We start from the raw sequence: 23,335 nt of genomic DNA on the forward strand, positions 1-23,335 counted from the left end.
TTCATGAAATTCTCTTGAAAGAATGTTTTTATTTATTTTAATTTCTGAAAATATAATTTTGTTTTTTTACTTTTTTTTTAAATCATTTTTTTCCTTCTTTTTGTAGTAAATTAAATAAAAAACTGGTATTTTCTTGTGACCCATAAAAATGGGTCCGTGACCCAAACATGGGTCCAGACTCTCGACCCACTGTTTGGGAAACGGTGCTCTAGGGCGGCTGATTATGACAGACATTTTAATGGCAGGATTTGTAAGAGAACCCTGGCTGCAACTAATAGATTTCCACACTTGTCTGTGACAATGTGGCAAATCTAATGAACAGATGTGACAGAATGAGGTAGATAATTCAAGCAATTTAATTTAATGTAATACATGAAAAATAACCACATTAGTTGATAGTGGACAAATAAAAGACCAGACACAAAAATCTTAATTTGAAAAATATAAAACTTTAATAAAGGCTACATCTCTCAATAATTACAATAATTATAGGTCCATGTAAATTTTTAAATGAAACTCTTTATATAATGTATAATTTACAGTTTAGATAGAATGAAACAAAACAAAACAAAACAAAAAAAAAGCCCATGATGTAAAAACAAAACATGATTACATGATAATTATTAAAACCATAAAAATATTTTTTCAACATAAGACCCTTCTGAAAACCAAGGGATATATATTAAACCCTGAAACAGGGTAACACATGGTATGATATCCATGTAGGCACAGGTGCTGTTTTCATAAAACACCAGCGATAGTATAGTTGTATGTATGTATGTATGTCTGTGTGTGTGTGTGTGTGTGTGTGTGTGTGTGTGTGTGTGTGTGTGTGTGTGTGTGTGTGTGTGTGTGTGTGTGTGTGTGTGTGTGTGTGTGTGTGTGTGTGTGTGTGTGTGTGTGTGTGTGTGTGTGTGTACTGTATGTGTGCATTGAATTATGTCAGTATCAATACTTCAAAATGCATAATTACAATGTATACAGGAGCTCAGCTATATTTCCAGGATGGTGTTATTGTAATAACATTCAAAGTTGTTTTTTTTAAGCAACGTTTCTTCTTCAACGTTCAATTTTCTTTTGTTTTGACACGCTAACTGCAACCTTCTGGAGGAGTCATTTTCAGTGTCTAAAACTGGTCCTTTCTAGCACCAAATTATTTCGCGGTGTGTTGGTTATAAATGTTGCCACTATTACGATGGTAGAACTTGTGCTCCAGGTTCCCTCTCTGTAAGTACTAGGTAATTGTCTTGTATTTCCCCTGTGCAATGCCTGGTCTACAAACAAAGGCACAACAAAAAAAAATATTGAGCTCTGTTGCTGGACTGAGAGAGAGAGAGAGAGAGAGAGAGCACTATTGTGACTAACACTAACATATGAGTACAAATTATCAGCAGCATATAAGACTGGGGTTGACCATTACAACAGTGGAGGAAGTGAGCCTTACTGAAGACCACCGCTAAGGTTGTTGGTATGGGTCAGATACGACTATAGGCTATGGGGCGATGCCAGGCTAGTGTCATGTTCTTAACGTCAAGTAAAAAGAAAAAAATAAGAAAAGAAACCAAAAACATAACAAAAACATAATCACCACAGTATTCTCCCAACTCAAAGCAGCTTGCCCATTGGCTGGAAATGGGAAAGGGGGAGGGACACAGGTTAGGTTAAGTTGTCATAAGGGGTTGGGATAGGGATTGAGGGGATGCGGGTTGGAGAGGGTATCAATAAATACTCAATAAAAACTTTCAACTTGTGACAAAAAGCATCTATATATATATAGTATAATACATATATATATACATATATGCAAAGTATGTATATGCACACGTACAGACATTTTTGTAACGTTAGTGTCAACGTTAAGAGCAGGTTGGTGTCACAGCACTCCGCTGTGCAGGCTTCTCCGGTGCTTATTAGTCCATTGCACGTGGCCAGGAAGCCAGCATGGAGCACAACTTCAGTCTCTTGTGTCACAGAAACAGTCATCTGCATCTTCAGTGGTTATTTTCTTTTTTTTAAAGAGGTGGAGTTTCACCCCCACAGGCTTTCAATCATCATCACCATCTCTTTAAGTCTCTAGCGTCGTTCCCTTGTGTTTATAAGGCTGATTGGCTGAGAAAAGTCAAGGAGGGAGGGGTGGCGCCTCCTCTGGGCTCGGCGTACTTCATTGGCTCGTCTTCCTTCAATCACTCCTCTTGTGCTGGATATATTAACTCTGTTTAGCTTAATATTAAGAAATAGACTTTAACAAAACAAAACAAAAAGTCTGGAGCAATAAAAAAAAATCGAGTCTTTTGCTCAGGTTTCTTCACAACGGTTTGGCATTTGGTTGGCGCGGCTTGGGGTTGGGGGCACTCGTTGGTCCACACACAGCAAGGCGACATCAATCCATCCTCTCCACCTTGCCCAGGATCTTGCCCTCGTACATGGGTAACACGCCGACGTCCTCCCACACCTCCTCGAACACGGCACCGCACTCAAACTCATCACTGGCCTTCTTGAAGTAGTACCTGAGACAAGAGAAACCAGACAAAAGTCTGTGATTAGAAGAGGAAAAAAAACGACTACAAAGAACACATTAAAACTTGTCATAATGGAGGTAGGGGTGTACATATACATCCCAGAGAAAGTATTTTATATATATATATATATATATATATATATATATATATATATATATATATATATATATATATATATATATATATATATATATACACACACACACACGTCTTCTAAGGCACCTATATGCCATTTCCACAAAGACGCTCACTCACGATCCCCCTCAGTCCAATTCAGGCGCAAACAACCAAACCTGCTCAAAACAACTTAGTCATTGCGTTCAACGCCATCCCTCCACACTTCAAAGGCAAAGCTTGACTCCACATCACACCACTGCACAAACATAGAGCTCACCCCCCCTCGAAACACTCCCTGTGATAATTCAGGCTACTAGAAGCAGCCTGAGTGTCTGCACGCGCATGTGTGTGTGTGTGTGTGTGTGTGTGTGTGTGTGTGTGTGTGTGTGTGTGTGTGCGTGCGTGCATGTACATAATGTGTATGTGTGCGTGTGTCCTCATCCACTTGTTCAACTTGACTGCTGGCCATTCTGCAGATGCCTATCTGTCCTGGAAGGTCTTATTAAAGTTGAAGGGTTAATTAGAGGCTGTCTTAAGGCTGTTCTCTCCCTCCTCCCTCTCTTTAGCAATGCCCCCCCCCCCTTGCTGTGTCTGCTTGGCTTCTAATTGGGCTGGCTGTCAAATGAAGGGCCTTTCTGTCACACACGTTGACATTTCAGGTGCCTGAGAGTCTGCCTGTCACCACATGAGCACAATCCAGGACACACACACACACACACACACACACAGAGAGAGAGACTGGTATACACATACATTCTTGATTTACTCCGGGCAACTTTCCGATCACCAGCCGAGAACAGAGGAAAAAGAGGGAGTGAGAAGGAGAGCAGAAAGGAAAGGAAGCGGGGGTTAAAAAAAAGAAAAGGAGAGGAGGCATTTTGCTGGCCGCACCCCCTGGGTGAAGTGGGTGTGATGGATTGGATGCAGGCCGAGCCTGAGGGGCAACGACAGGGAGGGGGCAGTGACCACTCAGACAGTCTCCTGGAGGTCATGGAGGCATCTTGACTAGCCCAATGTTCTTCTTCTCAAACAAAGGAAAAGTCTCTGGGTTAGGTTGGTCCCAGTGACTGCTGTGAAGTCTCACGGAGCTCCTAATGATTTCTTCTCTGCTTTAAACCCAGTAAAGGATCAGCAGGGGGAGATTTAATGATAAGCTTTGTAATGGAAAAATGCCTCGTTTTGCCCATGTGTGGATGTGTGCCTGCGCCGAGGAATTCCGAAAAAGCTTCTTTTTTCTTTTCCTCTCCGCGTTTTATGAGTGTGTGCAGAGCCCGGAGTCGTACAAACAACACATGAAAAACTGGGAGGAGGGGGTGGGGGGGACACCCCAACGTGTACGCACATACGGTTTTCTTTTCAGTGTTGACTGTAATTAGACACGAGTGAAATATTTGGCCAACTTTAGAGAATGTTGAGGGTGCGTTACACAGCTGCAAGTGTCTCTGATTTTGCAGTATGTGGCTGTTAACTATTTGAAGGAGGTGGGGGATCGGAAAAACGGGATGAGGGTTGATGGTTTTGTTTTAGGATGATACTACACTCAACCAGTGACAATACTGCAATGTGTGTTCTAAATGATCCTCTGAACAGGACATAGTGCCTTTTTTCGTGCCTCTAAAAACAAAATAGTAGCATGTGCCTTCCTAATTTAATTGCAATCACTTTTTCTTCTCCTTCAGAGCAAAATGCTACATCCTTACTAACAAATACTTCAAAGACATCACTTTGTTCCAGAGGAAGAGAGAGAGAGATTGAGAGAGAGAGAGAGAGACACAGACAGAGAATAAGAGGAGAGAAGTATTTCCATTGGAACATGTTTTTTGTGGCAAGATTCTTCTTTCTTTGCAACATCTGGCACCAATATCGTCTGGCAGAGCGGCGCGGTACTGTTCTCTGCTGTACTGCTGCCATGTCCAAATTAACCAACTCCACACATTCTGCTGCCATTAAAGCCAGCCGTTTCGAATGCAACCCCCATTCTCCTTCTCTTTCTTCCTCTCTGCACTCGCTGAAGAGTTATGGGATGGCGGGGGTTGCAGTGACTTGTTTCCAGGCCCTTCTTCTTCTTCCTCTCTCTCTCTCTCCCCCTCTCTCTCTCTCTCTCTCTCTTGCCTAACAAGCAGATGTGGCTGTAACTTCATGTTGATGTCATGGCCATACCACCCTCGTGTCTTTAGAGTGACGTGCCACGCAGTACAGCACAGATTTTATGTGATGCGTGAAGAATTAAAATTCACAGAAGTGTCACCTGGCAGAATGGATATGACATTTTTGGACTTACTTTTTGTCATTACTGTGGCATAACTACATACTGACTAATATCTGAGGCTTAAAAGTCAGTATTCATCCTGTGTTAATTGCTACAAGCCGTTTGTTATTGTGACCGACAGCGAAAGGTGCTTGTGGTTCTTATACAGACGCCTGATGCAAAACTATAGAGGAGGAATTTGATGGCCTTGCGATGGTCTTTGCGCACAAAATAAAAGGGCCCAAGCTTCAAAGCCATACTTATTAAGGCTGCCTTACCCTGGAAATCAGTACCAGATGTGAGCAGGAAAAAAAATGCTCCAGTACTGAAGAGAAGAAAAAAATCCCCCTTCTTCCTCTCTGTACAGTGAATGATCCCAGACTCCTTTCTTCCATTTCACACAGCTGACATAAACAAACACACACACACACACACACACACACACACACACACACACACACACACGCACGCACATGCACGCACGCACGCACCGCGTGTGCAGTCCTGAACATTCCTAACGTGAATATAATTTCACATTCATAAACGGGTTGGATAACAGCACTTCATATTTGCTCTCAATATTCACCTGTAGTTGCCTTTCTTGCTGAGCTGTTCTTTGAAATGTCCCAGGGTGAGGCAGTGCGTCTTCATCATACTGCGGTAGGGAATTTCCTCACCACAGAAGAAGTAAGTGACCACTAGTTCCTTGGACCTGGGAACAGAGAAACGTACATGGGTGAGCAACTCCTGGATGCAAAGGAGAAAGGTGAGGAGAGACGGGTCCAATGAGAAGACCTGGTTGGGCCTAGTATGATAGTTGGTGAACTTCACTAGTTTGTTACTGAATGTGTATATGTACCACGGGGTACAGAGAGGTATTAACCGAGAGGCTAATACTTACTAAACTACTGCCTTGCTCTTACTTTGTATGCTCAGAAAAGGCCACCGAAAATGAAAGACTGTTGCATCCATTTGACATTGCCACTTGATTTGCCAACACTCCTGTAGGTGGTGCTACACCAAAACGTTAACTTTGGTCCACCACAAAGGAAGTTGCAATGACCAAACTAACCATAACCATACTAGTGTCTAAACTTTATTAATTAAACCACACCAAATCTAATACATACATTATAGCAGCACCTATGGCTATGTTGGCAAGACTCATGAGAGAACTGGACTATGTAATAAGAAATGGCTTCCACCTTAAACAAGTGAATGAGAGGAGGTGCTTAACACTGGCAAGTTAACTATTCTGCTCTTCTATATGGGGGTTTGCAACGGTGTGTGTGTGTGTGTGTGTGTGTGTGTGTGTGTGTGTGTGTGTGTGTGTGTGTGTGTGTGTGGGGGGGGGGGGGGGGGCACTGTTAGAGCACTGTGTTAAGGCGTGTTTAATCTTGAATGATTAAAAGCCAGAGAAGAGGAGTTCAAAGCTCATACTTATTTTGACTCACAACGTCTCTCTTTGAAGGGAAGGCCAAGAAGGGGGGGGAAAAAGTGAGAATGAAAACACAAATTCAGAAGGAGAAAAGGGGCCATTACGCCTAATTTATACTCCATCATACGACCACATTGCTCACTGAAAATAACTTACTTTCAACTGAATATCAGTTATTTTTGTACAATGAAGTATCTGGCTTTACAAGTGACTGTGCTGTATGTGTGTAGGTGTAGAAAGCTAGACAAAACAAAGAAAGGAAAAGTAAGTGAGAAAAGACAGGAATGATCAGATCAGATGATGACAAGCAGAAGGTTAGAGAGAGGTAGAAAACCAGAAGGGGTCCTTACTCGTCTGTTTGAAGTCCAGGGCTGGCAAGAGGACTTGCTCCAGTGGAGAAGGTTGCTGCGGGGTGACTCCTGTCTTTCTGAAGGCTGCTGGCCACTGCTGAGTACCTGTCAGAAACACGGTGACTTATCAGCATTGATCAACATGGTACACTATTAAATTCTGAATGCAATTTTGTTTTTTAAATGGATAAATTAACATTGACGTTTTTGATGTGTGGAATTACACCATTGTCAAGTAATGTGTCTTGTAAAAACCCCTCCTTTGTGCTAGCGTAATTCTGTACCTCTGTTTTGGAGGCTTGGAGACTTCCTCCAATCTGCGGCATGCCTCCTCCAGCTGTGCCAGGGTGTTGGGTGGGGGCAAGGGTGGCATGGCCGGGTCCTGGATGAAGGGGTGTCCGGGGTGGTGTGCTCGGAGGTGAGCCCCACTACCTATTCCACCTCCGCCCCAGGACGAGTGTGTCCGGCCGGGCAGGGTCTTGGGGGACGATTCCTGGGGATGGGACTTCTTTAGTCCCTGAGTGCTGTTGGGATGAAGAGATCAATATATTAGTAAAGAAATCCGTATGAAGCTGTTTCAGGGTTACGTTATCATATAATTCAGGGAACGCCAGTTGATGTCTAGTGGGTTGTTGTACCGTAGTTGTTTTGTGGGTGGGGGGCGGGGGGGGGGGGGCTACTAACCTGTGGGGCTTGTGCTTTCCCTGTCGCTCGCTCTCCAGGATCCACTGCCAAACATTCTGAGAGCGGTCAGTGGCATCCAGGGGCAGATGTGGCGTTGACACGCCCTCCTCGCCAATCTTGACTGGCCGCTTGGACAAAGTGCTAGAGTGGCTTCTGTTTATAACACACACAGAGAGAGAGATAGAGAGAGGCTAAATTAGAAACGCAAATTGACCAATTGTATTGGTAAAACCTAACTGTTCAGTTCGGTCTTGGCACAGTACAGCACTGAAGTCCCACTTACGCAGGGGTAAAGTTGGAGTAATCAGCGCCCCCGGGAGGACAGAGGCACTGCACACGCTGAGCCGCCTCAGCCTCGATCTGCTCCTGGGTCTTGGCCCCAGCGTGTTGGTGGTGGTGGATGTAGTGGTGATGGATGTGCTTGGTGGACTGCCTCCCGGCCACCAGGACTTTGGATGCTCCAGGGTAGGCGCTAAGGAAGGACCCGTGGCCAGCCGGCACTGAGGTGCTGGCCCGTTCTGGGGAGCGTGTGCGCGGTGAGTGCCGGATCGTGCCGGGTGACTGGCACCCGGGTGTCTTCAGGACACGGGATAAGTGCTCGTCTAATATGGCCTGTGGATCCTCCTCACACTGGCCGCCGGGGGGAAGCAACGGGTGGTGGAGGGAGGGGCCGCAGGGGAGGTCACCGCTCTCCTCTCGTTCCTCCTCCTAGACATGCAATCACACCCAAACAGGAGAAAAGTCTTTAGGAAACTGAACAACCTATCACAGACTAAAAGACACATGTCGGAGGCAGTCTTTGAAGCAGCGAGATGAGAAGTCTATATCTCAACTAGCACCAATGTATATCTATCGCCTTCTGAAGTCAGAGAGAGCAAACGCTTGGGTAACTTGATTTGAGTTTCTCTTTTGCCTCACTGTTATCCTCGCTAACAGGCTTTGGGTGCTTCATCTATAATACAGAGTGTGCCTGTGCCTCACAAAGAGACTGGCACTACACATATTCAGCAAACGCGCCACTGGAGAGTAGCTAAGCGCTAACTATTTGAAGGAACTTCAAGTGTGTCAAGAAACATAAGTTTCAAACTTCCTCCAGATGAAATAGTGGAGGGGTGGGTGGGAGAGAAGTAGCTGAAGCGAAACAGACTTTCAATTCCCTCGTCTTTTCCTTGTTCTTCAACATGTAAAGCTAGCATACAGTTCTCTTTATTGCAATGATGAACAATGATAATTTCTTCACTTTGTTGTCCATGTAACCTTTCCAGGTCATAGTCATCCTAAATATAAAAAAATAATTTAAATAGAACACAAAATGGGGTACTTGTGTGCATGTACTGTGTTTTTTCTCACCTCTTGGATCTGTTGCAGTCTTTCCTCTAGTGTGCTCATGGTGTCCTGCTCTCTCTTCAGCCTGTCCAGCCGGGCAATGAGCTGGGCAGCGAAGGCCGAGGGTTCGACAGGGGTCATCTCCTTAGGCAGCCTGTGTGTCCTCTACAGGGCGCACAATGAAAGGAGGAAGGTCACATTATAGACTGCCTGTGACTCCTTGCAATATGCAGTATTAATCCATTGGCCATGTCCTAATCCTAGCTCATTCCACAAAAAAAGCCTGCTCCTGTTCCAAAAAGGGCCTAATCCTGATGCCCTTACCCTCAAGCTCACCCAAAACTTCTCGCCTCCCCCCTGCCCCAGATCTTGCCCCCGCTCCAGATCTTGTGCCCAGTGCCCTTGGCAATGCCAGGCCGTCGGGCAAAAAACAAGAGAGATAAGCGGGTAGCGGTGGCGGTGTAGCAGTTGGTCTCGCTCGGAGGGTAGGCCCCCCGCCTGCACCCTCTGTAGCCCGAGCGAGCCATCAGCTAGCTAGCCTCTGAAGTCAGCACACTTCAAAGAGCCCTTGTCAAACATCAAACGCACGCTAGGGGTGGGAGGGACATGCGGCTTTAAATCTCAGAATAAAAGCCAGATATCGACAGCGAAGAGAGGGAGAGAGCGAGAAGGAGAGAGAGGGGAAGAAAAGAGGGGGACAAAATTAAAAGCAAGAGGAGAAAAGAAAAGGAGAGGAAGAGGATTGAGATTTGGGTGAACGTGGAGTGGTGGGGGGGATAGCGGAGTCAAATACTGAGGAGATCTAAGGGGAAGTAGTAATTTATTTCTTGACTGCATGCAGGGCAGCTCTGAGGTTCTCTAGTCACATTATCCTCCTTTTTCTTTAACTATATACACTGGCTTTTCTCTCTCTTTCTATCTCTAACTTACTTTTTTGTTATTTGGCACACTGGCTTTCTTGATTTTGACTCTTTTTTTTTTTGTTGTTGTTCTCATCTCTTTGTAGAGACGATGAAGGGAAGGAGAAGAAAGGCAAGCGGGGCTGCTGGCAAAGGAGCGCCGGCCCCGCACGGAGCCCCTGCTGCCTGGGGCTGGTGCATCATGGGAGACAGAGCCATCTCCAAATCAGGAGGGAGACATTAAAGGAGAGCAAGTAGGAAAGGAAAAGAGGCAGAGTAAAAGAGAGAGGGAGAGAGTGAGGAGGGGAAAAAAGAAACAGACCCCACACTCGAACACGCACAAACGGACTCGAAACAGAAAATGTGCATCCGCGTGAGTGAGTGCACACAAACACACAAGATAACTTGTGATATTTATTTTCCTGACTCAGAGACACCCAACACCTGTCAATGGGTCCTAACCTATTTCCATTAAAAAAAAAGTACCACAAAGCTTAAGAAGATTTATAAAACCTCACAACCCCAAAAGGCACTGGGATGAGAGAAGCGGTAAAGGATGGCCAAAATAATGGGAGGCCAGGCACTGTTGGAAGTTGTCAATGAATGGCGCAGTGCAAGGGGTCATTCATCTGCCTGGATCAAAGCAGCAACATCAGTGGTTGGCTGGCTGGTTTAAAAATCAAGCAGTGTATTGCTCTCCTAACCTGACCTTAACTTTATCATCATCATCATCATCATCACCACAAAAATTGCCAATTATAATGCTACACATTATACTTAAACCTATTTTATAGTCCGTAGAGGACAATGTTGCTTGCCGAAAATCTCTAAAATATGTTCTTTTCGGCAAGCCATACCATCTTACTATAGTATAGAATATAAATTAAGCTAAAGAAGGAAACGCAGCTTTGTGTTTGACAGCTTACTAAGACATGGGGTTTGGGAGGCTGGGCAAAGACTGTAGGAGAAAAAGTGATATGCAAATTCAGGCTTTCATTTGCCCCAACTTTTGGTTATGAAAACAAGTGGGGGAATAGAATATAGTATTCCGTCACAACATGCGCTCTGAAAACATAAAACACAAGTCCTCAAGGGAATCAGGACCCAGTTGAATGTCAGCGTGTAAAAGTTTGACTCAAGCAAAAATTTTTAAAAAACATAGATACGTCCACACGAACACGAAGTAGAAGATGATGTAGTTAGTGTAGTAGGACTTACTGGAAAGTGGGGGAGCGAAACCTGGCCATTGATCTTGACACTGCGGTGCATCTCCCGTTGGATCTGCTTTTTAGTACCCATCTTGTATGGAGGGATACCATCACTGTAAAGTAAAAGACACAGTCAAGAGATTAATTTCCAAATATATATCCTATAGTATAGCCTACGGAATAATTCCCCAAAAAATAAATATATATATATGGCTCGGACACAACAATGTTAGCGTAAGCAACAGTTGCTAGAGGTTGTGTGGACAGAACCTTGCCGAGTCAGTTCATCATCGCTGAAGTGACTGGCTTAACACCACCCACTAGGCACATTACAGTCAAATCAAAGGGCTTGGGAGCCCTTGAAGCCAGGGAAACAAAAACACATAACAAAACATACCATGACAATGGTAGTGATATGCTAAACATTCAAGCGCAAGCTTCAAAAGAAGAGCCCCATTGTTAAGTTAACATCAGTCTACATTGAAGGTGGATATTTATCAACAAAAAAAAACCTTTAAAAAAGTTTTAAAAAACAAGCAAGCCATAGGTCAGATTCAGCAACAATCCCCTGACCTTACGACCCAGTAAAGCTAGTCATGTAAAGTGCTGCTAGCTTCCTAACGCTGACATGATTGTAGGAAAAATTAAGTGAGGAATCCTAGTGTCTGGAAATGTTTGCATTTACTGGGGAGTCTCATTCTCACTGTCTGCTAGGTTTTCCAGTGAGCTGCCATTTAGGCCAGGCCAATTATCTTGGCCTTTTCGGTTGCTCAGAAGTGTCTGACCTAACCCAAACGCTAGTTTTTCTGCTGCCTCTTTGAAATCTCACACTCATGCACATACGCGCCCGCTGCCATCTTCGTTTGGCAAGCGCTCTGCTGTGAGCCTCTGATCTCAGCAACATCAAAAGGCTGGTTTGTAAGATAAGGTAATGTTTGAAGTTGGTGCAGCAGCATTCCCCAGCGTCCAAGTAAATCCATAAATAAGATATAAGCAAAAAGAGGAGAAAAAAAAATCCCCCCCTTCCCATCGCCAAATCCCACTCTTCTTGTTCTTTATCTGGGAAATGAGATTCAAATTTGCAGTGTGCCTTTTAACCACTATAAAAAGGACACACTAATCAAATTGTTCCCCCGATCTCAGAGAAAGAAGCTGGGATCTTTATTACAATCGGTTAGGGGTGGAGAGAGAGGAGAGCAGGGGATGAGGATGGGAGAGAGCTTTCTGTGTCAAAGACCTTGGTGAGGACTCCTGAGTGAAAATGACTTTGAGACATGGTGCTGTGTAATAATGAAGACATGTCATTCTAATAAGGGTTTTTTTAAGCAACCCCCCCGTTCATCTATTCAAGGACTATGAATAATATCTCTTTGAATGACATCATCAGGAGGGGGTAGCAGTTTCAAACTGCCAATATCGACCTTCTTGTTGCAGCAAGCGTCTAATAAGGGGAGCGTGCTACCAAAATCAATACTTCACAAACGGTACCCTGGAGACCCCAAGACATGAACCCTTAAGGCACAGGAGGAATCATGGGAAATGTTTCCAAAATCAAAACTCAGCAGCTTAGAGGAACTCTAAGCTGAACCAAAAAGTTGGCACCAAAGAAAAAAAGAATCCCATACATACTCTCCATTGCTCCCTCTCTCCTCTCAACCTAAAATCATCCAGCAAGCGACACGATAGCCAGAGCCTCTGTGCAGGTTGGGGGGAAGAGAAAACAGCCGTGGACTCTTTCATGGGCCCTTACTTTATGGGCATCTCTCATTCAGTTGTGCAAGTCATTTTCAAAGCAGCCAGCCACCCTCTTATCCCCCTAAGCTCCCCTCGCCTAACAATAGGCTGAAAGCGATTCAGTTAAGCCCTTTATGCCCCATGCACTTTATTTTCCTCACTCCCTTGCACTCCAAGCCTCAACACTCCTGCTGTTGGCCCCGGTGCAGGAGAGGAATTGTGGTGAGGTGATGGGGCAGGGGGCAGGCAGGGAGGTGAATTTCGAGGGGTGCCCCAGCCTGGAGAGTGGGAGTCCCTCCTGCCTTGTCCATGCGGTCCAGAAATGAGTAACCCCCGTGAAAGCCTTGCAGACACATGATCTCAGCATGCCGCAGAGGCCAGTGGCAGGAAACCGAACCACCATGTGAGTAAGTCTCCTTTCATTTGGTGCCAACATTTTTCAATGAGTTTGTCTTAAGGCCCGAATGGCTATTTCCCTCCCTACTGGCTGCCCTCCGCCCTCCTGGCCCCCAGCTCTTCAAAGAGAAAAAGTGATTAGATTATACAGTGTGTGTGTGTGTGTGTGTGTGTGTGTGTGTGTGTGTGTGTATATATATATATATATATATATATATATATATATATATATATATATATATATATATATGAATAAGCCTGTCGTGGCAGAAGGGTGGGTGGGATTGATACATTTTGACTTTGACAAAAACAAGGCAACGCCCCCACCCACATCAAGACGCATCAGAATAAACTTCAAAAGGTCTTTCGACATAATGACTTTCCCAGAGTTATCTCCCTGGAGGCGCTCGCAACAACTGCACTTTAATAGAACTACCTGAAGTCAATCAGCAAGGATAATTAAAATACATTACAGACCATTCTTTCACAACAGCACAATCCCTATAGCCCAAAGAAAAACACAGTCTTTCTTTTTTTTCTAACTACACTGCCAAATATTTTCCTCCTCGTCGTCTTTTTCCTGGAAAGGTGTTGACTGAACCGTGATCCCGGCCAGTTTGGATACCATGGAACTTCTCAAAACTCACAGCCTTGGCCAGGGGGGTCAGCTGTATGGAAATGAGCCTTTTGAAGATGCTATATCATCTCCAGAGCAGGTCAAGATTAAATGAAAACAGAAACAGACTTTGTGTGTGTGTGTGTGGGGGGGGGGGGGGGGTTCAGTAGGAAATAAAACGAAAACAAGCACTTACACACTACTGTCCGTCATGGACATGGAATCGTCCGTCATGGCATCACTGGAGATCTCACTGTCGTTGGCACTGGTGGCGGGGGCAAAGACGTAGCCCGAGTTGATAAAGTAAGGGCTGGCCGGGTCTCCTCGTCGGTGGGACCTGCAAAGTCACAGGGAGACTTTGGTGCCTCCTTGTGTCATCTTGTGGATGTGCAGAGGATATACTATACATCATTTCAAGTTTAAAACACAGTGAAATCCTGTGTAAGGTTAAATTAACACGTGGCTATGCAAATTATTTTATTTTTTTGACGCTTACGGATTCATTTTCAGAGTTAAATAAACACCCAGTTTACTGTGTAGTAACTGTTATTTCGTAGCTATGTAAATAGGTTCCTTTCATAACACTTAACTGAAACCAAAAGTGAGTGTTTTCAGTTTGTGTTGTTGATGCTCTCTAACAGATTTAAGTCATTAGAATATTTTTCATGAGACTTTGGGGCCTCAGGAATGTGACAACAGTATCAGAGTTGTGGGCTGTGGCTTCGCTTTCTTTCTTTCTTCCTTTCTTAGTTTCTTTCTTTCCTTTTCTTTCATGTCCCCTCCCCCATCGTGCAGGAGGGTCTCTGTGTGTGTGTGTGTGTGTGTGTATGTGGGGTGGGGAGTGAAGTGAGCAGCCCAGCTGTATGTGAATGAACGACAGCACTTCCCTCCTTTCTTTCCTTGCTTTCTCTCCTGCTATCTCTCCAGCCTTTTGTTTGGGCAAGGCCTCTACTCTCACACTTTTCCACTCTCTGAAGCTCCACTTTAGTTCTCTCACTCTTCTTGGAGTGTTTTCCCCTCCCTCCCTTCTTTCTCTCTCTCTCGTCTTCTATCCTACAGTCTGGGGGCCCCTCCTTGCAACCCCCCTCCCATCCTTTCTAAAGTCTCTCTCTCTCTCTCTAGTTTCTCCTGCTGTGTTGCATTCCTGTTCCAGTAGTGAAGGGGGTGGACAAGGAGGAAGGAGAAAGAGGAGGGGGGAACTTGAGCTTTACAGGGAGGAAGGGAGGGAGGAAAGGGGGGCGAGCGGGAGAAAGAGAGAGAGAGAGGGAAGGAGGGCCTCATTCTTTATGAGAATGCCTACAGCCGGGAGAGTTGTGAGGAGAACCCCAGCATGACTAAAGCCGTAGGCCCCAAGCTCAAACCTGACCTTTGGAAGGTCCACGCAAAGAGTCAGGTATTTAGCACAGCTGGGCTCCCTGCACCCCCCCACCCTCTCCTCCCTAGCTTTTCTTTCTTTCATGATCTCCTCCTTCCCCCTTCCTTGTCTTCCCCATTCCCCTCGTCTCGTCTCTCTCTCTCTCTCTTAAGTCTCTGTCTCTGATATTGTGTCTTCCCCCCCTTTCTTTCCCTTCAAAAAAGGGCTGATAAAAGCGCTGGGTAGGAAGGACAGAGGGGGAAAACACAAACACATCCCAAGCAAGAGTGGGAATGGCGGTTTATAAGATGTTGAACTGAGTTGAGGCTATGTTGTTGTTGTTGTTGTTTTGTCAGTTTGGATGAAAAGTGCTGGAAGTTTTGAAGAAGAACAGGAAAAAATAAAAATAATGCAGTGGCTAAATTAGTTCCACATGTTTGAGATGGAAATTGGTTGACCTAAAGAGATGGCGAGGGGCAGGGGGAAAGGGGGAGAGAGGGCGATGGGAGAAAGGAGGGGTCTTTCTCTCCCTCTTTACTTTTGGCAAAACACTATAATGTTGCGGATCACACCAGGAAGCAGAGGAGATGCCCTCATGTCAACAGTCCAGGAGTGCCTTTCAGTTTCTGCCTCGACAAGGCCACTTTAAAAACAGTGTCTACACACATTAAATCTCATGAATCTTGAAACACTTAATGTTGCCTTCACTGTGAGGCATCTGTATGATTTTGTTGTTTGAAATGTTATGAAAAATGACACACTGGACACAACTTTCAATCCCTAATCTCCCGAAAAAGTTTTGGTGACTTGACAGGAAAAGTGTGGATTATTCTTAAATTGCACTTTTCCTTCCAACACTCAAAGAAAAAGACGCTATCAAACCACAGAGTGATAATTGCGTCCAGATGTGAATTTTCTTTTATTGTGTGGACAATGCTCAAAGCATTTTAGTGAAAACTCTGAATGTGCTCTTTGATGCACAAAATTCAGTTTTTGAAAAGGCTCCTGTCTTGAAGAATTTTCAGCTTTTAAGTCAATATGTTGGCGAGTTCTCGACAAAGTCCAAATGCTTTCCAGAAACACCTCCAACACTTTCATCTTTGACCAAGAAGTAATACTGTGTGTGTGTGTGGTCATAACTGTGTGTATCTATTGGTACGTTATTTTACATTAAACATTTAGCTGTTAACACAGGTAATGGGAATGATAGAAATGCAGCATAACTTTAAGGTAACATATTCACATAGCTGAAGCAGTCATGGGATTTGGTGTCTGAATTCATGCCCGAACCAGAGGAAAGGTTTCAAAGCACAGGAAACTTGATCAAGCCAGCAGAGGGCTGCCTGCAAGACACCATTTACTTAAAAGGAAGGACCAGATCCATTGATGTTTTGTACCCACCCCTCCCTTCACCCTTCCATCCCCCTTTGACTAACTGCAAGGCAGAGGGCACACATACACACATGTTCCCTTGGGACCCTTTGATCGGGTGCCTTCATCTCTCACAGGCATTTGTGAAGTAACAGTCAAATGTTGGATGAATGATGATAGCAGTTATGTGCTCCCAAAACACAAACACCAAAATAAAGTGTAAACACATACACATGTATCCATGGTGTAACATAAGAGGGTAAATCAGTAGCCTAGATCTTACCTGCATCCATTCTCCAGCACTTCAGCTGCTGTCCGAATAGTAGCAGTAGCTCTCAGAGTTTTTGCAGATAGTCCAACCACAGACGCTAAGGTCTTTGCCTTCAAGTCACTACAACTCCACTCCTCTTCCTCCAGGAGAGGTGGAAGGTATCCGCACATCAACTTGAGGCTGCCCAGACCGCCGTTGTGGTTGACATAAGCCGCGTTCTCGCACCCGGAGCGCACGTAGTCGAGGTATATGTCAGAAGTTAAGAACATCTGGTACGCGTTGTCTTCCATGGTTGACTGAATTTCCGTTTGCGCCTGGTCGAACATCGAAGAGTCTATGTGTTGCTTCTTAATACTATCCCTCATGAAAGTCTTGGTGGCGGGCTTCAACTGCTTGGCGACAATGCCGTTGTTCTCGACGTACCGCTTGAAAATAACTTTGGCAACTCGCAGCGTTTTGGTATCCTTTAAGTCCATCTGCCTGAAGCCGTTGCAGGCGAACCAAAAGTCCAAGGTGTCCACGCATTTCTCCCGCTCCAGGAAAGTCCGAAACAGGTGAGCGCCGTCCTGGTCGCCCAGGAGAAAATGCAAGGACTTGGTCCACCGGACGAGGGGCGAGTCCGGCGACGCGCTGCCCTCCGGCTCCCCGAGTCCATCCTCGTTCCTCCTCGGCGGCGTGGAGCCGAGAGGAGGCGCGGCGACGGCCAGCAGATCCTTCACCTTGTTCTTCTGGGCTCTCATTTTGCTCGGAGACTTGCTGTGGTGGCCGTTGCATGACGCCTCTCCCTCCTCCCCCGGCACCGGAGGACGAGGGGCATCTTCTCGGAAGCTGCTGCTGATGATGTGCTCCGTGTGAAGCGCTCTGCTCATGGCTCCGGCTCCGTGTGCAGACAGTGTGCAGAGTGTGGTGCCGTCGTGCGTAATCCTTCTCACTCTCTACAAGCAGCGGGGGAGCTTCTCCGCTCCTCTTCACTCTGGAACACAAAGTATTGATCTAATCAAAGCCAGATCCTGCTAACTTCAAAGGCAAGACATCAAGTAAACAGTCCTTTCAAACCCCTCGCCGGGTTCACAGAGAAAGAGGGAAATATGAAAGGCATTTTCGTTTCATTTATCTATTTATAATCTAAATGAGAGATCAACTGCAGCCTGCATTCTTCTCAATATTCATTGATCTGTCACATCAAACACATTTTTTTTTATACAAGAACAGTCATTTCACGGAGCCTTATTCTTCACCAAAACCGTATTCTCAAGACTTGAGTCTTACACGTGTTTCTCTAACGAGCCTGTGTCATAGGCTTCAACTCCAATTAATTCCCAATATGCATTATGAATAGATTCGATTCCCACGTAGCCCACACACCTGTCCTTGTTAATCAGCGATGCGCAGACGAGTGGAAATCCATCGGATGCAGCACAATGACCTTAATGTTAACTTAAAATGTAGCCTACTACAAGGTAAAAAGCCCCACGGGAAGCCAGTCACTCGATTGTGCGTAAATGTTAGCGAAACATCAGGGAGGCTATTACAACACGCCGTTTAAGGGTTCAACAACGTGTGCGAACTGCAAGGGAAGTTATAGGAAGAGACATTCTAATATCATTCTCAAACATTTATAACGTTGTACAATGGAAGCGCATCTCCAGCGTCAATCAAACTATGGAATTAGGCTACAACGACTCTTTGCTGAGAGCGATGAACAATGTTAATACATAGACTATATAGCCTATGCTGCACTCTCTCCATGAGCGTACTTGTACGCTTATGTTGTAACAACATTGTAACAATGTAACTACATAAACCGAGGTTATGTCCAACTGACGACCGCCAAATAAACGTGCTGTGCGTACAAAGAAGAACATCACATACCATTTCAGAGAAGAACAAAAAAATCCACTAGAGTCCAGAAAATAAAGTTCAACTACAGTACTTCACACGCCCAGGGTAGAAAATAATACATACAATCCAAAACTCTTCGACTGGTAGTAATCCAACACAAGAAGAGAACGTGACACATGTGTCTCTGGCTCTGGCTGCACAACAACTAGTGTAGTTTAATGTCCCCTGACTGTCCCATTCAACAACTGACCTCAGAGGAGGCAGGCACACAGCTACTATGTAGATCAGAGGAGGTGGAGAGGAGAGGGGGGAGAGGGGGGCTGAAGAATATACATCACACTTTTTTCCAACTATGATGAGACACATAAACCAGTGTTGCCATGTCCGCTTATTATAGGCGACTTTGGGCTTGTTTTTCTGAAAAGTTGCTTGTTGGTGGTTGCGTTTTTTTGGGGGCTTAATTGTTTCTAAAAATGTAAGTTGCTTATTTGGGCTTGTTTCCTAATGTTGTTTACACCAGTGTTTCTCAAACATTTTCATGTCAAGGACCCCCAAATTAACATGTAGCCTATTTGTAGACCCAACCTTCTGAACATATTTTGTGCCAGAGACCCCCCATACAAGATTTGGTGGATTTTAAAATATTCCCAAAAATGGCGTTGAAAATAGCAGATCAATCAACAAGCTCACAAAGCGTCGCTATTTTCAAATAACCAATGTATATGTTTAAAGTGCTCATAGTCAGTCAGTCGCTTCTTTTGGGCTTGTTTTCATAGACCTGGTTGCTCATTTCTCTCACAAAAAAATGGCAACACTGCACATAAACACAGTAATCTTTTTTTCTCTCTCCTTTTTTTAATCAGGGATACACACATTCACAATTTCGCGTATATATACCCACGATTGTTAAGCTACTTATCTGTATCTTATACCGTAGCCTATTTATCGCCCACCACCAACACACCAAACATTGGCTACAATTCCCTAAAACTTCAAAGCGTTGCAGCAACACATCAAAGCCAGTGTTGCCAGATCTTACCCGAGAAACAAGCAACCAGGTCTATGAAATCAAGCCCCAAAAGAAGCGAGTTGGCTACATACATTATGAGCACTTTAAACTTTTATACATCAGCTATTTGAAAAAAGCCGATCTACAAGCTCACAACGCGTCACATCGAGCTTGTAGTTCTGCTATGAAAACAATTGTGGAATGTTATTGAAACAATGTAACATTTGTAAAATTTACAAATCTTGTATGGCATCAAATATTTTCAGATGGGGGGATTAGTGAGGGACAAATGCATATTAATTTGGGGGGTCCTTGACATGAAAATGTTTGACAACCACTGGTTTAAACGACATTTAGGAAACAAGCCCAAATAAGCTACTACACTTTAGAAAGAAGCCCCAAAATCCGCAACCCACAACTACCAATATTTACAAGCAACTTCACAGAAAAATAAGCCCTAAGTCGCTTATAATAAGCGGACATGGCAACACTGATCAAAGCGACCAAGAGAGGGGGCCTGCTGTGGAACAGCATTCTTTGCAACTTACCATCGATGTACACGAACGAGAAGCCTTCCTGATTTTAAACGTTTTAAAGTATAACACCCACAAAGTATCCCAACGAGTTATAAGTGCCACGAATCGTAGGTGTTGTTCTCCGTTCCAAAAATATGTTTAGTTTTTTATATCACAAAGGAGACTTTTTAATACAAGCATTTAAAAAAAGCAGCGTTTCTCTTCTCCAGGTAGTGTTTCAAGTTCTATCGCAGGCGGTAGACAGTGTTGCCAGATTATGCGAGAGAAACAAGCACCCAGGTCTAGGAAAACAAGCCCAAAAGAAGCGACTACTATGGGCCACATGAGCACTTTAAACATAATACATCGGCTATTTGAAAATAGCCGATCTGCAAGCTCACGATGCGACGCGTTGTGAGCTTAAAGATCTGCTATTTTCGAATAAAGTGTCAAATGTGAAATATTGTTGAAACATTGTATGGTACGGGGGTCCCTGGCACAAATTAATTTCAGATGGGGGTCCGTGAACAAATTCACGTTCAATGTGGGGTTCTTCTTGACATGAAAATGTTTGAGAACCACTGGTTTAAATAATAATTTAGCAACTACACTTTAGAAACAAGCCCAAAAAAAGACACGACGCCCGCAAATATTTACAAGCAACTTCACAGAAAAACAAGCCCAAAGTCGCTTATAATAAGCGGACATGGCAACGCAGGCGGTAGATCTCCTCTAGGCTATTTCAAAACGAACTGGGGCTGAGGAGGGTTTAACTGCAGGACTTCAAAGTAAAAGAACCGCTGGCCGGGTCCCGAAAGATACATAAAAACAAACGTAGGCCCACCATCTTTACAATGACACAAAAGAGCCAAGCGACCCTTCGTTCGTTCTCCACACCGCAAATGGAGCTAATAAACACGCCAGAGAACAATAGCGAGCACCATATAGGGGCAGGCGTGATATTTTTTGACACAATAAAGTTTTTACTCGGTTGTCAGGACCTTATCAAAGACAGGCAATTCTCGAGCCAACTCCCCGAGGCTTTGGAACGTCAGAAGTATAAAGTGATCTACCGCCCCGACAGACAGCATTATTCTCGCTATCCTCCAGTGGTGGAAAAAGTACTACATTTTCGTTTACTCAAGTAAAAGTATCAATACTGCAATGTAGAAATACTCTGTTAAGTAAAAGTCCTGTAATCACAATTTACTTGACTAAAAGTATCTATTTAAGTATATTTTGGCATCGAAATATACTTATACCAAAAGTGAAAAAGTACTCGTTATGCAGAATATCCCGTTTCACCAGGTATCATATGTATAGAAATGTATTAAATATTTTGAAAACAGCTAATGTTTAAATAGGGCTGAAGTGGTTAATGTAAGTTTTGTAATAATAATTCAAAAATACAAAGTAACCAGTAAATAAAGTTTTCAAATACTTGTAGTGGAGTATAAACACAATATTTGCCTCTGAGATGTAATGGAGTAGAAGTAAAACTGTTGAAAATTGGAAATACTCAAGTAAAGTAAAAGTACCTCAAAAGTACTGTACTTGAGTAAATGTACTTAGTTACTTTCCACCACTGCTATCCTTCTGTTGCTACATAAACTTTGGAAACACACATAAAATAGATACAGTTGTTGCCTGTTTGTTTGCTACAACCACAGAGTTTCTTAAAATGGAAGAACATGAAATCAATATGCATTTTCTTCTCACAACAAGATTGACAGTGTGACATTTACAATGGAATTTAAATAGCCTAATTGCCACAAAATTTGGGAATTTAAAAGCTATTTGGGGGAGTTATGGTTCTCTTTGAAATAACCATGTATAGTGTAATTGTCAAATATGTTTTGCATTAGTCACAGAGTTAGCCATACAGACGTCAACACAAGACACGTGTCTGTTCCACACCAAAATGGCATAGCATGGCTATTATATTGATTGAAATTGGACACAGCGCAAAGGCAAGGAGTGTTCTCTAGGCTTTTAATTCACATGACTTCCCTAATGTCATTGTGGCAGAATCTTAGAGAGGGTTAGACAGTGATCCAATCCCATGGTACTTCAAAGGCTATATTGTCGCTTTGATGTTGAAAATCAACTTTAAAGGGGGAAATATAATTATATAAGTCAGAGAATTCAAATTCACAAAACTCTCACTATGGTGTACAGGACAAGAGAGAAGTTACGAAATAGGCTACATGATCTAATTTCTTCCGTGGCTGTGTCCTAGATTGCTAGTTTTGTTTTGTTGTTGTTTTTTAATCAGTTTTCAATCATTTTACCCTCATAGTTCAATCGTCTGAAAACTCATTTCTGAGTGATCTGAAATAAAATTATGAACACGACGATATATTAAATTGATCTAGTATGGGTATGAGCACTGTTGAATGCTAAGTATGGTTATCATAAATATAAGCGGGACATTTTTTAAGGAACACACATTGTCATTGAGTTTGCGCTTTCCTTGGATAGCCCAAAGTTCTCCATGTTGTGAATGTCGGTGTCAAGTTACTGTACTTTCAGATATTCCATATTGGCACCAAATTGTTATGGTATCTAATAAAACCAGCCAAACAAACAAACACACAAACAAAACTTTCTTGTTGTCTTGGAACAGCATATGAGTCATGTTGACAACCATCCAACCACTTCCTGCAGAAGGGCTATAAGCCAGTTTGACAATGTGGTCCAACTTATTTCAAATCTTCCACTGGCATGTCGTTGCTGTCAGGCAGAAACCTTGTATCTCAATTTTTCAACTTTTTATGTTTTTTTGTGTGTGTGTGTGTGTGTGTGTGTGTGTGTGTGTGTGTGTGTGTGTGTGTGTGTGTGTGTGTGTGTGTGTGTGTGTGTGTGTGTGTGTGCGCGTGTGAGTGTGTGTACTGTGTATGTCTGCGTGCATGCATGCGTGCGTGCGGGCGTGCATGTGTGTGTGGATGCTTGCTTGTGTGAACATATATGCGCGTGACTATCTGTGTGCAAAAGTACCGAGGTCATCCACAGCCACTGTTTATGTGGGAGAGTTCTGTAAAACAAACATGACTGCCACCAATCCAAACAATCGTCGACCCAAAATGCACAATAGCTTCCAACACTTCAGAATGGGAAGTGCCCATTGTCTGTGCAATGCAACACAAAATTACAAATTGGGTCAGAGGCATTTGCACTGTAAAGTTAAGGGCCTCTTAATAGAACAGTAAGTCTAAATGTAAGCTTTCAAACTCATAGTCAGGTTCCTATCTGTGCAATAGCTTCTTTAATGTTAGTCTTTGAAGGTTGGCGGGGTGTAGATTTAATTTTACTGGCAGAATAAGAGGATAAGTTCAGGCAAATTATCCTGCTCCAGAAAATGAGTTAAAATTGTACACAGATTGCAGTTTATATCATTTTTCATATACTTTGGCCTTTCCCATGCTGTTTGATGTGTAA

General features: G+C 43.7%; 1 protein-coding gene across 2 annotated transcripts; it reads right to left on the minus strand.

The window, feature by feature from the left end:
* Nucleotides 1–429: 429 nt before the first annotated feature.
* axin2 (axin 2 (conductin, axil)) lies at nt 430–20,139 on the minus strand. 2 transcript variants are annotated; one of them, XM_080419325.1, is made up of 11 exons: nt 19,931–20,139; nt 16,544–17,504; nt 13,732–13,872; nt 10,800–10,902; nt 8,707–8,847; nt 7,640–8,064; nt 7,357–7,509; nt 6,957–7,196; nt 6,673–6,777; nt 5,471–5,596; nt 430–2,507 (listed from the first exon to the last, which is right to left on the minus strand). In XM_080419325.1, exons 2-11 carry the CDS (start codon nt 17,398–17,400, stop codon nt 2,381–2,383), a joined length of 2,418 nt encoding a protein of 805 aa, XP_080275451.1. In that variant the 5' UTR covers nt 17,401–17,504; nt 19,931–20,139; the 3' UTR covers nt 430–2,380. The 2 variants fall into 2 exon arrangements, with proteins under 2 accessions (XP_080275451.1, XP_080275450.1); XM_080419324.1 differs by lacking the exon at nt 19,931–20,139 and adding an exon at nt 18,404–18,610.
* Nucleotides 20,140–23,335: the final 3,196 nt, after the last annotated feature.

The sequence above is a fragment of the Gymnoscopelus braueri genome (assembly GCF_963280865.1).
Source record: "Gymnoscopelus braueri genome assembly, chromosome: 2".
Classification (NCBI taxonomy): Eukaryota; Metazoa; Chordata; class Actinopteri; order Myctophiformes; family Myctophidae; genus Gymnoscopelus; species Gymnoscopelus braueri.

What these genes read in the sequence shown, in the direction of transcription:
- axin2 (XM_080419325.1), bottom strand. Translation starts at nt 17,400, where the DNA reads ATGAGCAGAGCGCTTCACACGGAGCACATCATCAGCAGCAGCTTCCGA. An exon ending in TCCATGACGGACAGTAGTGT is followed by an intron (nt 10,903 to 13,731) that starts GTAAGTGCTTGT and finishes TTTACTTTACAG; the next exon opens with TGATGGTATCCCTCCATACA. An exon ending in GACTGCAACAGATCCAAGAG is followed by an intron (nt 8,065 to 8,706) that starts GTGAGAAAAAAC and finishes TTGCATGTCTAG; the next exon opens with GAGGAGGAACGAGAGGAGAG.